This window comes from Melospiza georgiana, chromosome 21, assembly GCF_028018845.1.
Source record: "Melospiza georgiana isolate bMelGeo1 chromosome 21, bMelGeo1.pri, whole genome shotgun sequence".
NCBI classification, from domain to species: domain Eukaryota; kingdom Metazoa; phylum Chordata; class Aves; order Passeriformes; family Passerellidae; genus Melospiza; species Melospiza georgiana.
Window position 1 is genome coordinate 831709 of NC_080450.1, and position 13854 is coordinate 845562.

Consider the following 13854-nt stretch of genomic DNA (forward strand, 5'->3'; position numbering starts at 1 on the left):
GTCATCAAGCAAGCTAATTTGGTATTTCTCCCTTTTATTTTTGACAAAAATGTGGCATTTGCACTGCTCAGCAGCCTGAGTGCTGCATGGCACAGACTGACAAGGATCTTTCCCCTCAGCTTTTTCTTACTCTTTTCCTTTCACCACACTGCCTGACAGGAGTCAGGGAGAGCTTAAGGCATTAGCTCAGTGTCACATTTCTTCCAGCTCTTGCTGCATGAGGCCTGACAGCCCGAGCAGCTGTGGCTGTGTTTGGGAGGTGACTCTCAGCTCCTCATGCAGGTGCTAATGGCTCTCTGGCAGATGTTCTGCTGCTCTGGGATGCAGTTGCTAAAATAAACTCTGCTCTGACTGATGCAGGAGTGCACTGCTGCTTTCTAATGAACATCCTCCTCCTTAGCTGCAGCTCTGCCTGCCGGTGGAGAAGCTCAGCAGGAGGAGGTGGAGGCTGGAACACCAGTGCCAGGAGCAGAGCACCAGGAGGTCAGTTCAGAATACATCTGTTTGCCTCTCAGCTGTCACTATGGCTCTCTGCTCTGTCATCCATGGGTGCAGCCCACCTTTTGTGTCCCCTTCACCTGACACCAATCAGCAATATTTGCATCATGAGTGTTGCTGATCAGACACAAGTTCCTTCTCCCCACTGCCCAGTCAAAATCAGCGTCACTGAAGAAATCAACCATTCTAAGGACTTTAATTCCTTTGTCATTTGATTATTTTGATTTTTAAGCATCAGCTCTGAGTTTCTGTTTCCTTCCTTCCCCTGGAGGTGGGAGCTGTGCTCCTGAGCCTCACTCCAGCTGTGTGCTCTGAGCTGGAGCTGGCTAAGGGCTTGGCTGTGCTGCAGCCACATTCACACTGCCCTGTGTGCCGCCGGCAGCCTCAGCTGGGCATGGCCAGCACCAGGGACACGGAGCATTTCCCAGGAAGGGCACATTTTCCCTGGTCACATTGATTGTTTCCACTTCTTTCCTCAAACTGCTGAATCTTGCCCTGCAGGAGTCTCAGCACAGCACAAATGCTGTGTCACAGGCCAGGTTGAGAGGGGCACAGAAGCTGCATCACGTTCCTGGCAGCAGAGGGCTGAGAATGGCAGCTGGGAACAGGGATGGAAAGGCAGCAGCCCTTGGAGGGAGCCTGGGAGCCTTTCAGGGGAGGGTGCTGGGGCCAGGAGGGTCACTCTGGGGAATGGCCCTGTTTCCTGGGCAGGGGGAGATCCTGGACACCACAGTGCTGCTGAGGACCTGTGTGCAGAGTGCTGTGGGCATGCTGAGGGACCAGAACGAGGACCTGAGCCGCAGCAGGAGGAGGATTGAGATTCTGCTTGGCCTCTTCTCCACAGAGGATGAGCTGAAAGGTGTGTGCAGCAGGGAGGTCAAAACCAACCCAAACAGCTCACTGGGGATGCAGAGCTCTGTGCTGGGGTGCAGGCAAGGAGGCTCTCCCCAGAATGTGTCCATGCTGCAGTGTGTGGGTGGGTGCAGGGCTTTTCTGCTGTTATAGTGGTGGCTTTTTCTCCCACTGTGCTGCCTTGGCCAATTATTGGAACAGTTGTCAAATGCTGTGCTTGGTGGGATATTTGGGTCCAAGCTAATGGAAAAGAAAACACAAGTTCCCTGTTGTTTTGTAGCCTCTTTCCTGAAGATAACCAAGGCTCGTCTCTCCAGCCTGTTGAAGAAGCAAGAAGAAAATTCCCTTCACCCAAAGAACTGGGTGCTTCGGGAGGCCTCCAACCTCAGTGCTCTGCAGGAGGCAGGTACCTTCAGGTGAGCCCTGCCTTGTCACCTGCAGCCTCCAGGAAGGGTCTGCAGGTGGCACCTGTGCAGCAGGGACAGCAGCTTGGTGTAATTGGTGTGAACATTTGCAGTGTCAGTCCCCAGGCTGTGCTGGAACCTCTCTGAAGGCAATTTTAGCCTCTCCTGGGGAAGGGGTGGTTAGAGCTGCAGGGGTTGTACTGGGACTGGGATGCACAAGTGCTTGAGTGGCATTACAGGTGAGCCAGGAGTGAGAAGTGCAGGGTTTTCTGTTGGTTGTGTTCTTTCCCATAAAGGCAGCATTAGGATTCTGTCACAGGCAAAGGTCAGCAGTTATTCAGGACAGGCACCCCCTGTTTTGCCGATGGTGTTGCTCACGTTCCCTCTGGGTTTCTCCATCTCTCTCCCCCAAGGCACACCCTGTGGAAGCGAGTGCAGAAGGTGGTCACTCCCTTCCTGGCTCTCCTGGTCGCTGTCATGGACAGGAATGGCAATCTGGAGCTGCTGGCCAGGCCAGGAGCCACGTGGGTGACGAAGCTGTGGATGTTCATCTTCAGTGACTCCAAATTCCTGAGTGTCTCTCCTGGGGTGGGGAAGAACAGGTGAGCCTGGGGAGCAGCAGGAGGGCTGGGCTGGGCTGGGATGGGCTGGGCTGGGCTGGCAGCACCAGGAGCAGCCCAGCACTGGCTCTAATCCCCCAGAGCAGAGGGATGTTGTTTGTTGGCTGCCCCAGAGGGCAGCAGGGCACTGCTCACAGTTCAGCCTGCTCTCCTCAGAGTCCTGCAGTTCCCTCCCTTCTCTCTCCCTTCCCTCCTAGGGCTCAGTTGCTTTCTGCAGTCTCTGCCTTCCCAAAGAAAAGCCCTGTGCATTAATGACCTTTTAACCCCCCAGCCCTCAGCCAGAGATAATCCTGGTGCAGAACAACATGATGGTATCTGCTGATGCTGGGAATGAGATGCCCTTCAGCTGGAGGATAAAGGAGTACCTGGAAGAGATGTGGTTGGAGGCTCAGTACATCCAAAACACTGAAGGTGAGAGCCTGGCTTCAGCATCTCCATCCACTGCCCTTTGAGCTCTGGGTTGTCACTGCTGTGCCCCTCCTGTCTCTGGAGTCACCTTCAGTCCCTCTGTGCTCCTGTGAGCCAGCAGAGTTCTGTGCAGGCAGCTCTTCTTGTGCTTCTCACCATTCATCTTTCTCACCTGTGCTGTGCCCTTGCATTCAAAGTGCTGTGGAGCAGCCAGGAGTTAATGACAAGGTGAGACTGCAGAAATACAACACAGTGCTGGGCTGACAAGGCCTGGCCTGAGTCCCTGCTCAGTGCCCTGGATGAGGGGAGTGCTGGAGGCATCAGTGATTAATGAGGTGTCAGTGTCTCTAGGATAGATGCTGTGTCAAAGCCAGCTTCCTCCTAACATCCAGCTTGTCTCTGCATCCTCATTTTCCAGGCCATGCTGAGAAGTTTGTGGAATACTTCCAGAAAACTGCCCTGGGAAAATTCATCTCTTCTCTGACTGAGGGAGAAAGGCAGATGCTCTTTGAGTGCTACATCACAGACTTTATTGTCTTGACCATCGGTGTGTCCTCCCAGGAGGAGCTGCAGGTCAGGGGCTGGAAATGCTTTGGATGGGGAGGAGAGTGTGATGCCTGTGAATGTGTCCTCCTGAATCAGCCCTGTGAATGTGTCCTCCTGAATCAGCCCTGCCCTGGGGAGAATCCCCTCTGAGAAAGCAGCAGGGGAACCCCAGAGCAGACACTAAACACTGGGGTCACTCAGAAAGGCAGAACCTGTATAAATTGACACGTTTAAGGCTGTCTTTGTAGGGAAATGATTCTCATCTTTCAGAGAATTTAGCCAGGCTTTCCAGTACAAAATTATAAAATTATAATGAGATATAAAAGTATTAGATGTAAATATATATCTATAAATAAAAAAATTAGATATAAATATATTAGAGAGATATATCTATAAAAAATTAGATATAAATATATTAGATATATATATATAAATAAATTAGATATAAATATATTAGAGATATATATAAATAAATTAGATATAAATATATTCTAGATGTATATAAATAAATAAATTAGATATAAATATATATATATCTATAAATAAATAAATTAGATATAAATATATTAGAGAGATATATCTATAAATTTAGATATAAATATTATAGATATATATATATACATAAATAAATTAGATATAAATATATTAGAATGATGAGAGCACTTTCTCACCTTTGGCTCTGTGTCCCACCTGCAGTGTCTGCGCGTGGCGTTCCTGTCCTGCGTGGAGCAGTGGATGGCAGAGTCCCCCTGGGGGCAGGAGCCGGTGCCCTCGCTGCCCTGGGCCCACCTGGCACACAGCCGGTTCAAGAGCCGCCTGCAGAACTTCTCCAGGATCCTGGCCGTGTACCCCCGGGTGACTGGGCACCTCCTGGGCCAGCAGGGGTGCAGGATTCCCTGCTCTGAGATGGTACGGTCACTGCCTCAGCCTGCACTGCTCTTCAGTCCTTTGGGTTTCACCCACAGCAGAGGGGGCAGCACAGGCTGGGGCTCCTCAGAATGGGGGATGATCTGCTCTGTTCTTACTGCTACAAGCAGGTTTTAAAATAGTTTGCCTTGCTTTTGCATCAGTTAATAGGACATGCTAACGAGCCCAGCCACAAACATGAGAATTGCAGAGCTTAAAGTAATCAAGTAGCAAGCCAGACTGAGAGCCCAGGGTCCATAAGTGATTCTGAAACGCTGCTGTTGTCACCCCTGGCCCTGGTGTGTGCAGGTTCTGGACGTGCTGGCTGCCATGGGCTGTGCTGAGGAGCTGGAGAAGCTGGTGCAGACAGCTCCCCCTGAGCTCTGGCTGCAGAGGGTGAAGAACCTCCACATGCCCATTGAGTTCCTGTGCAAAGAGGAGAGTGCCCAGCGCAGGGGCAGCCGCTGCCACCAGCTGCTCAGGGAGCTCAGGTGGGTGCCCAGCTCTGCCCACAGCCCTGCTCTTTGCCTCGAGGTGCTCTGGGCCGTTGGAGCAGCCTGGAGCTGTTCTGGTGCTGCTTTTCTCAGGCTTTGCAAACCTTTCCAGGTTCCTGCTGGGCTCAATTGCATACCAAGCAGCAAGAACCACATTTTTTTCCCCTCATCTCCTGCAGATTCTCTCTCTAAATTTGGCAGTATCATCTGGTGCATTCCATCTGGGTTCAGGGGTTATTTAAAACTCTCCTCAGGTTCCTGTTAACCAGCAGTGTCTCCCCACTTCATCCTCTGTGCATAAGGACTCAAGAGATGGGGAATTTCACTGCCTCTTGTGTTTTGGAAGGGAGCCCAGAGCACTATCCCAGTTTCTCACAGACCTTGTTTAGTTTATTAAAAGTGAAGAAAGTGCAGCTAATTGTGATTGGTATTTTAAAAAGTTTTGAGACAGAGGTGTGAGAAGGTGTGTGCAGTGCTGCTGTCCTGCTGCAGTGCTGCCTCCAGGCCAGGCCCTTCAGCCCCCTGAGTGAAGTGCTGGAATGTTCTGTCCTTGACAAAAACCCCTCTGGGAAGCCAAAGTGCAGGGTGCTGTGGAGGGCAGCAGGAGCAGCAGTGAGCCCTGGCTGCCCTGGTGCCAACCTGCTGTGCCCCCAGGGCCTGCTGGAGCCGTGTGTTTGCCATGGCACTCTTTGTGGAGCACGTCCTGCTGGGCATCCGCGCCCTCATGCCCGAATTCGAGGGCTTGGTGAGGAAATACACCCTGCTGCTTGCCAAGGTGAGCCAAGCTGCCATTTCACTTCTTCCCTCTTCTGCTGATGGTGGCAATTCTGCTCTCAGGTGTTGCAGCTCAGTCACTGGGCCCTGTCCTTTCCCTCTGCAGTGCTTCCAGCACGATTCAGACATGAAGTCCCATCCAACCTTTGTTGCAGTGCTGACAGTGCTGTGCCAATGCAAGAACGAGGTCAGCAGCAGGCTCTACAGGTACTGGCACTGGGGCAGGCTGCAGGGGCCAGCAGGGACATTGCCAGCACACTGTGTTATGGCAGTGCTGCATGGATGCAGTGGAAGCCAGGGGAAGAGCAGTGACCCTGCCTGGTTCTGCACCCTGGGCTGAGCAGTGAGCCAGCTCTTGGTCTAGTGCAGCTGAACATGTTCAGGGCTTTTGGAAGCAGCTGAGCTCATTGCTGTTTCTGCATTCCAGGCACGGTCTGGAGCCGTGTCCCATCTGCCTGGGAGAGCCCAGGGACCCCGTGTGCCTGCCCTGCACCCACGTGTTCTGCCACAAGTGCATCAGCCAGTGGCTGGTGCCAGCACAGATGTACTGTCCCTACTGCAGGGCTGCTCTGGAGGAGGTGCAGTTGACTGTCTCTGAGGAGCTCAGGTACTGCAGCACCCTCTCCAAGGTGGGAGCATTCAGTGGGGAGGCTTTGTGAGGAAATGCTCAACTCAGATGGTGAACATGAACAGAGTGGGGGGTGAACTCTGCTTCATCCCTCTGGAGCTGAACAGGCCCTGTCTGTTCTGTTGCTTATAAAAAGGGGAAAGCTGCCTTGGCCTCTGTAAAAGCAAGCAAATCATAGAGTGGTTTGGGCTGGAGGGGGCCTCAAGGATCATCTCGTTGGGAAGGTTGGAAAGTGTCTCCCTTGGGTGACTTTAGCCTGTGTGTGCTCAATCTCTCTGTGCTTTAAGGGGCTCTGTGTTTGCTTTTGCCCCTCCCAGAGCTGCCGTAGCAAAGAAGGCCCTGTTCCGCCAGAGGTGCAACAGTTTCTTCATTGACATGGTCACCACCATGTGCTTCAAGGACAACGAGCCCCCTGAGCCAGAGGTGATCCAGAGGCTCCTGGACCTGCTCTTTGTTCACAGAAGCCTCGTGAAGGACCCAGGTGAGCTCCCTTCACCCTCACACTGTCCTATGGAGCTGGAGCTGTCCCCACCTTCTCTCAGCTGCCAGAGCTGTCCTCCCCTTGTCTCCACAGATCACCCAGCTGTCTACACCAAATTCCTGTCCCCGTTTAATGATGAGGTGGATGAGACTCCCATCATCCGCTCAGTGATGCTGAAGCTGCTCCTGAAGTACAGGTGGGCACAATCAGCTGAGGGAGGTTAGGCCAGGCCAGGTTCAGCTCAGTTCCTCATCAAACCTATCCCATTGTTCTCCTCACCTCCCTGAGTTTCATTGAATCTCACACTCACCACAAAATCTCACAATCTTTGCATTAGTCATGCAGCTTGGCTGTCTGGTGGTGCAGTGTGAGCAGCCTGTGCAAGGTTTACCTGGCTGTCCCTCACTAACCCTCTGCTGGGGGTGGATGCCTGGTTCTGCGAGGTGGCTGAGTAGCTGCTCTGATCTAGGTCAGCAAAGCAAAACTCCTAATTCACTGAAATTTAATCAGGATTTAAACTGATCTTGTGTCTGCCCCACAGACCCCCCATTCCCACAGCCCTCCCAGCCTCCCTTTGCAGGCAGGGCTCAAAGCCCTTTCTCAGGTGTGCCCACCCCCTGAACCAGGTGCCTTTTGTCCTGAAGGGCTCAGTGAGCTCTGCTGATTACCAAAGCCCTGCTCACTGCCAAATGTCACTGCAGAAAATGGCACAAGGCCTTCTCCACCTTGCAGCTGGATCCAGAGTGACCCCAGCTGTCACCCAGCCACTCTGGGAGCTGTGCTCAGGGCAGGGGCAGTCCTGCCAGCATGGCAGCTGTGTCAGGGTCTCTCTCTCTCCTGTAGCTTCAATGAAGTCAAAGATGACGTGCAGCGTTACCTGTCCCAGGTGGAGCACAACGAGCTCCTAGAGAAAAATGACAAAAAAGAGCTCTACCTGCTTTTTGTCAACTGCTTGGAGGTAAGAGCTGGGCCAGGAAACTGTTGCAGTTTCATGAGTAAAAAAAGCCAAGAACAGAAATTCTTCTGCAGTTCTAGGTGTGTTTCTTGTGTATGTAACTATTTTTCCCACTAGAAAGCCCAGAAGGAGTTGATACCAAATCACCTGGTCAGAACTTGCTCTCAGGAATGAGCCTTGCTTTTCAAGGAAAGGCTTGAGTGGCTTTGCAGTGGTACATAAATTCTTTCCCTTGGACAAGAGTCTGGCTGTTAAACCTCAACCTCCAGCACAGGAGTGCAGCAAGCAGGGCCTTTCTCATGGCAGCAGCCCAGTGCTGAACTGCTTCTTGTCTCCACAGACCCTTAAATCATTGTGCCTTTTGGATTGTTCCCCTGCCTCCCCTTGCATAACCTTCAGGGCTTTGGACAACTTGAAACCAGTGTGACAGCAGGGGAGAGGTTTTATTACTTACAGGATTTTGTAGTTTTTTGTGTTCTTGCTAAGGGACAGACAGGTAGAGCTTGGCATCTTGGATCATGGAATGTGTGTTATTCACAGCCTGCTCATGGCTCTTGCTCAGCTCCAAGCTTGGGGAGTTTGGGACAGCTGGGGCACATCCTAAAAATGGGGTTTGGCAGGGGTTTAGGATGAGGGGCAATGGCAGTGGGGTGGAGGGTTAGGGATGGTTTGGAGGGTCAGGGATGGTTTGCTGTGCTCATGGCACCCCAGAGTGCGTAGGTGGGTGACACAAGGGTGGCTGGGTGAGGTGGCTCTGCCGCTCACCAGTGTTGTGGCCTCTCTCCAGGATTCCATGTGTGAGAAGTTGGAGAACAGCCTGGGATGTGGGCACGGGAGCAGTGTGCCTGAGGACAGAGCCTTTCCAGAGCACTACCTGCCCAGCAGCAGCAGAGGGGCTCCCCAGGAAGCCTCTGTGCAGTACCTGCAGGCCGTGGCCGAGGTGCGCCTGTGCCTGGCCAGGGCTGCAGAGCTCATCTTCCACCTGCAGCAGCACACACGTGAGTCTGACTGCTCTGCTGGGAGTGCTGGACACAGGCATGCCCTGTGCCCTGCTAGGACCTGTTCTGTGGGACACAGGCATGCCCTGTGCCCTGCTAGAACCTGTTCTGTGGGACACAGGCAGTGCCCTGCTAGGACCTGTTCTGTGGGACACAGGCAGTGCCCTGTGCCCTGCTAGAACCTGTTCTGTGGGACACAGGCAGTGCCCTGTGCCCTGCTAGAACCTGTTCTGTGGGACACAGACAGTGCCCTGTGCCCTGCTAGGACCTGTTCTGGTGCATGCCCAATAAGAAAAGCAGCTCTTCCCTTTTTCCTTGGGGGTATCAGTCATGTCTGTGCCCTGCACCAGGTGTTACAAGTGCTCTGTAACTGGTAGCAAGGCTGTGCTGATGACCCCAGTGTAGTTACTGTGGAAGGAGATTTATTTTATCCTCCTGATGCTAACAGTGAGATTTATTTAGAGCCCACTAAATTGAACTTTAAAGCATAAATGCTGCTTGAGACCCAGGACTGCTGTAAGGGTTATTGTTTTATATGAATGAGAGCTCTGCACAGCTAGGAGGGATTAAGAGTTTATATTGATGAATTTATACCTTCCCTGTCAAAGAAATGAATCATTGTCTGAAATGTGGCTGAGGAAGTGCCCCAGACAAAACCTGAGGAAGGGAGGGCTCTGAAATTCTTCTGTGTAATAACCCAATACTAATAAAGGCATTGGTGCTACAGCTGGGGCAGACAGAAGAGTTTTGCAGGATGAGATGTGCTTTTGCCTCATTGTTTTAACCTCTTTTTTTCCCCTCCAGAGCCAGAGCAGATGAGGGATGAGCAGCGTTTCCTGAAGAGTGTGGAGAAGTTCTGCAGCCGTGCCAGGAACGACTGGCACTGTGTGTACCTGGTCAGGAGGATTGCCAGCCAGCATGGCATGGAGTTTGCTCAGAAGCTGGTCACAGAGCCACGCTTCAGCTGGGTGTTCCCAGCAGAGATTCTGCAGCAGGTAGACAAGAGGCATCTCCTGGTGGTGGTTCTGGTCCCTTCTTTGCCTTCACTTTGTGCTGCTTTGGGTGTTCCTGCTGTTGTGTGGCTCTTGGGCCAGAGTGGCAGTGGCTGGGAGGTGACTTCTCCTGGCTCTCTGGTGGATGGAGACTCCCCTGGCAGCACCATGGCTGCTGCTGCTGCTCTGGGGAGCCTGAAATGCCCCAGGGTGTCACCGTAGGACACAAAATAACACAACACACACACACTGCTGTTCTCGTGGTGAAAAGGAAAGTTTATTTTCTGACTCCAACACTTACAGATTTCCAAAAGTGACAGTGGATTGGAGGGTGACAGTGCCACCTCTCCAATGACGCTGAACAAACCAACAGTCATCAAATTTTTTCTCCTCCACAAAAGAATGCAAAACAATGAGTTATTTACAGAAAGTGTGTGAGAAAGTTTGTTACAAGAATGTAAACATCAGAAGGCTTAGAAAATCTTAAAAAATCAGGATGGCATCAGGGCTCGGGAGGAAGGGGAGATTGTGCCCCCTGCAGTGGGTGGCTGTCCCCAGAGCTGTGCATGGCTGTTCCCTTGGCAGGTGCAGCACAGCCAGTCCACCCACATTGACCGGTTCCTGGTGTGCGGGGAGCGCTACCGCGCCCTGCGCGATGCCGTGGGACGAGCCATGATGGAGGGCACGGCCCAGGGGCTGCTCCAGGCCCAGCAGGTACAGCCCGGCCTCCCCCAGAGCCCTGCTGGGCCCAGCTCTGCCGTGTCCCTGTGGGCACTGTCTGTTCCCAGCACCTGGGCTCGCTGGGGTTTGTGCTCAAGCAGGTTTTCTGTACTTTCCCACCTGCACGTCCCATCTCTGTAGCTGGGGCAGCTCTGGCCTGTTCCCAGCCACATCCTTGCTTCTTCCCCAGGCCTCCAGCAGCCCCCCAGCTCTGGAATCTGCCCACCTGCTCCTGGCCATCTTCCGAGAGGTCACTGTCCTGTACGGGGATCCGAGCCTTCGTCCCAAGCAGCAGGTAGGGCATCCCCAGGCAGCAGGTAGGACACCCCCCTTTGGCAGCAGGTGGGGCACCCCTTTAGCAGCTTGTGGCAAACCTGTTTGTGGGTAAGGAGGAACTGGATCTGAATCAGTGGTGGAGGAGCTTGGCTCCTGTGCCCCAGCCAGGGCGGTGGCCCGCGTGAGCAGGCTGGGGAGGTTTTGGCAGCAGGGTAACCCAGGATGGGAAGCAGCTGCCAGTGTTCTTTGTTGGATGGGGGCAGTATCCTGATGGCTTTAGCTCTTTCCAATCTGTGCTTTCAGCAAGCAGAGGCCATGGTTGAGTTCGTCCAGAGCTGCCCAGCGCTGAGCTCCCCTGAGCTGCAGCACCTTGCAGTTGCCCTGGTGAAGAACACCCTGCCCAGGCTGGCCGTAGGGCCGGGGGGACACAGCCAGCAGGGAGCCCTGCTGGAGATGGCCGTGCACGTGGCTGCTGTGCTGCTCTGTGGGCACAGCCCTGTCCTGCAGCCCCTCAGGAACCTGGCCTTCCAGCCTCACAGCATGCAGGTGAGGGCACGAGATCATCCCTGGTTCTTGCCTGTGTCTGCTGGATCCTCCTTCCCAACAGCAATGCTCCAACTCAGTTTGAGCTGTGAAACACCTGGGGGGATTATTGCAGTGCTGTTGGGGTTAATTGGCACAGCACCAAGGTCTGGTATCTTTTCAAGGCACCTCTCCACCCTGAGCAGGACAAAACAAATAGCTTTGCTGGTATTTGTGTGAGCGAGGCTGAGAGCAGCTGGCAGCTCCCCCTGTGCTGACCTGCCTGCTCAGAGAGCTCTGGCTCCTTAGGCAGGGGCAGGGGCAGGGGGCTGCTGCTCTGCTGCTCCTGGCTGCCCAAGGGGTGAGGGAACACGCTGGTACACACCAGGGTGCATCAGCAATGCACTGCAGGATGCCTGGAGACTGCAAGTCTTAACAATGCTGACAGTTCTAAGAGGGGATTTTAACAATGCTGACAGTTCTAATAGAGGATTTTAACAATACTGACAGTTCTAAGAGGGGACTTTCAAAGGTGAATCTGAAATTCTGCATCACCTGCCTGGCCTCTGCTCTCAGGTGTCTCCTGTTCCCCAGTGTGAACAGACCCAGTGAGTGGCTGCTGCACGACAGAGCTGGTTCCCAGATCCTCCTGTGACTGCTTTCCCCTTTCCCTCCCCAGCACTCCTTTCTGCCCACCATGCCCGAGGACATGATGGCTCAGGCAAGGACCTGGAAGGACATGCATGGTCTGCACTGGTATGGTGAGTGCTGCTGGCTGCCTGGGGAAGGAATTCCTTGGGTTTGGAAAGGGAAACTGTTCCACATGTGAGGACAAACACACTCCTCAGCATCAGTTACCCGTGGTAAATCCAGATTTGTAGACAGTTTGTGTGGGTGATGTACCAAAGAACATCCAGTGCTGTTTAGTCTTCAGCCTGCAGCTGTTCAGAGAGCATGAGGGGGCACAAAGGCAACACAAACAGGGTGTGAGAGGAGAGCTCTGCCACCTTCCTGGCCAGCTTTGTCTCTGCTTCCCCCAGCTGGACCTGCCTGCAGCAGGGAAGGGAGGGTGAGAGCATTCCTGCCCTCAGCAGCAGAATCTGTCAGGCTTTCATTCCTTGTTTCTCAAGGAGAAGCAGCACTGAAAAATTCCTTGGCTTCCTGCGTGGGCCTGTCAGTGCTTTGGGCTTTGGGGTAGTCAGGGCTTTTGATTAGATCTTCAGCATGTTTCTTGCTCCAGGATGATGGTGCCAGTGAAAGGGAATAACAGGGGCTGTGTAAATCTGTCTTAGAATGTTGTCCTGTTTGTTTCTCTCCTCACAGAATGTCCCAATGGCCACTTCTCCACTGTGGGAGAGGTAAGAATTTGGGACTCGTGGGTATTTAAGCAGACAAAGCTTTCAACAATAAACTCTTTTATTTTGTTTACTGGTTTGAATGTTCTGATGCACAGAGTTCCACTTCTAAACTCGATATTATTGATCATTTTGTCATTGTAATGTAAAATTTAGAATACCCCTAGCATTCATACCACAGATTGGGAAACATCAGGCAGAGGCCCAGTTTGTAGCAGGGATTGAATTAACCCCTTAGAGGTTGGATTTTTGTTCCATTCCCTCTGTTGCTCTGGAACTCAGTGTTCTCCTGTTGCTTTTCCCAGTGTGGGCTCCCCATGGAAACGAGCCGCTGTCCCGACTGCAACGTCCCCATTGGAGGCACCGACCACAAACCCGTGCAGGGCTTCCATCAGTCCAGGTGGGCTCTTTGCAGGGATAAATGGGGTGGGACTTGCCTGTGGTGCCCTCAAAGGCCAGAGGTACCAAGCACTTCATGCTGCTCTCTGGAAGGTGTAAGCAGGGGATGTGCGAGCAAGGGTAATCAGGCAGCAAAACCAAAGAAATTTACTTTTATGTGCACAAAACTGACTGGAAGCCTTCACTCCCCTGTGGCACTCTGAATTGGCAGCTTTTATGGCATTCCAAGACATTATGGGTCAAAAAGGCATTGCTGGGTATCAGAGATGTCTTGTATGGTTTTTGTCTAGGTTAAAAAAACAAACATGTATGCTCTTTGCTACAGGATCCGTGAGGACAGGACTCAGACTGGCCACGTCCTTGGAGATGTGGAGCACAGGAGGACACTGGGGATGTCTGACAGGGGCGTGTCCCCCGTGGTCTTTGTGCTGCTCCGTTTGCTCACCCACCTGTCCATGCTGCTGGGAGCCTCCAGAGACCCTCAGGTATCCCCAGAAATGCTTCCAAGGGGTCACACAGAATGTAGGGGAACCTTTGTGTGCTGCTGGTCCTTTTCATCACACTGCCAAGTGGCCAGGGCAGGATGCAAGACCCAAATTCCCTCCCTCCTTGCCCAGGAGAGATTTTGGTTAATTCCTCATTTCCACGCAGGCACATCCACCCAGCCCTGCCTTGATGGGCACAGGTGGCAGGAATCCCACATGTGGGGTGCCTGGCAGGACAGAGCTCTGTGTGCTTTGTGCTTCCCTGGATGTTTTTGGCTGTGCTCAGCTCTTGCCTTTGCTGTCTTCAGTCCCTGGGAAGGATGATCAAGCCGGCAGTGGAGGATGTGGTGAGCTTCCTGCAGCAGCACGTTCAGGAGGACCTGGCACATCTGACCAGGATTTTGGGGAAGAGTGTGGATGACACCATCAGCATCGTGCACCTGGTGCTCAGCAGCCTCCTGCAGGCCCCCCAGCAGCAGCCAGGCCAGTGTAAGGAAAGCCCCCTGCCCTGTCACACCTGGGACTGTGCTCAAAGGGCTGT

At 53.0% G+C, this 13854-nt stretch overlaps 1 protein-coding gene across 1 annotated transcript in view; it reads left to right on the plus strand.

Moving 5' to 3' along the window:
- Positions 1-13854, plus strand: part of RNF213 (ring finger protein 213) — a 42505-nt gene that overhangs the window by 23268 nt on the left and 5383 nt on the right. Inside the window, exons 31-54 of the mRNA XM_058039049.1 lie at positions 401-483; positions 1210-1357; positions 1631-1766; positions 2168-2356; positions 2646-2785; positions 3201-3355; positions 4025-4237; positions 4544-4725; positions 5383-5503; positions 5609-5709; positions 5930-6109; positions 6448-6611; positions 6705-6807; positions 7455-7569; positions 8354-8564; positions 9369-9559; positions 10142-10270; positions 10467-10571; positions 10856-11098; positions 11754-11835; positions 12398-12432; positions 12735-12829; positions 13154-13313; positions 13622-13802. Coding sequence (XP_057895032.1) covers positions 401-483; positions 1210-1357; positions 1631-1766; positions 2168-2356; positions 2646-2785; positions 3201-3355; positions 4025-4237; positions 4544-4725; positions 5383-5503; positions 5609-5709; positions 5930-6109; positions 6448-6611; positions 6705-6807; positions 7455-7569; positions 8354-8564; positions 9369-9559; positions 10142-10270; positions 10467-10571; positions 10856-11098; positions 11754-11835; positions 12398-12432; positions 12735-12829; positions 13154-13313; positions 13622-13802 — 3462 coding nt within the window. The remainder of the gene's footprint in view (positions 1-400; positions 484-1209; positions 1358-1630; positions 1767-2167; positions 2357-2645; positions 2786-3200; positions 3356-4024; positions 4238-4543; positions 4726-5382; positions 5504-5608; positions 5710-5929; positions 6110-6447; positions 6612-6704; positions 6808-7454; positions 7570-8353; positions 8565-9368; positions 9560-10141; positions 10271-10466; positions 10572-10855; positions 11099-11753; positions 11836-12397; positions 12433-12734; positions 12830-13153; positions 13314-13621; positions 13803-13854) is intronic.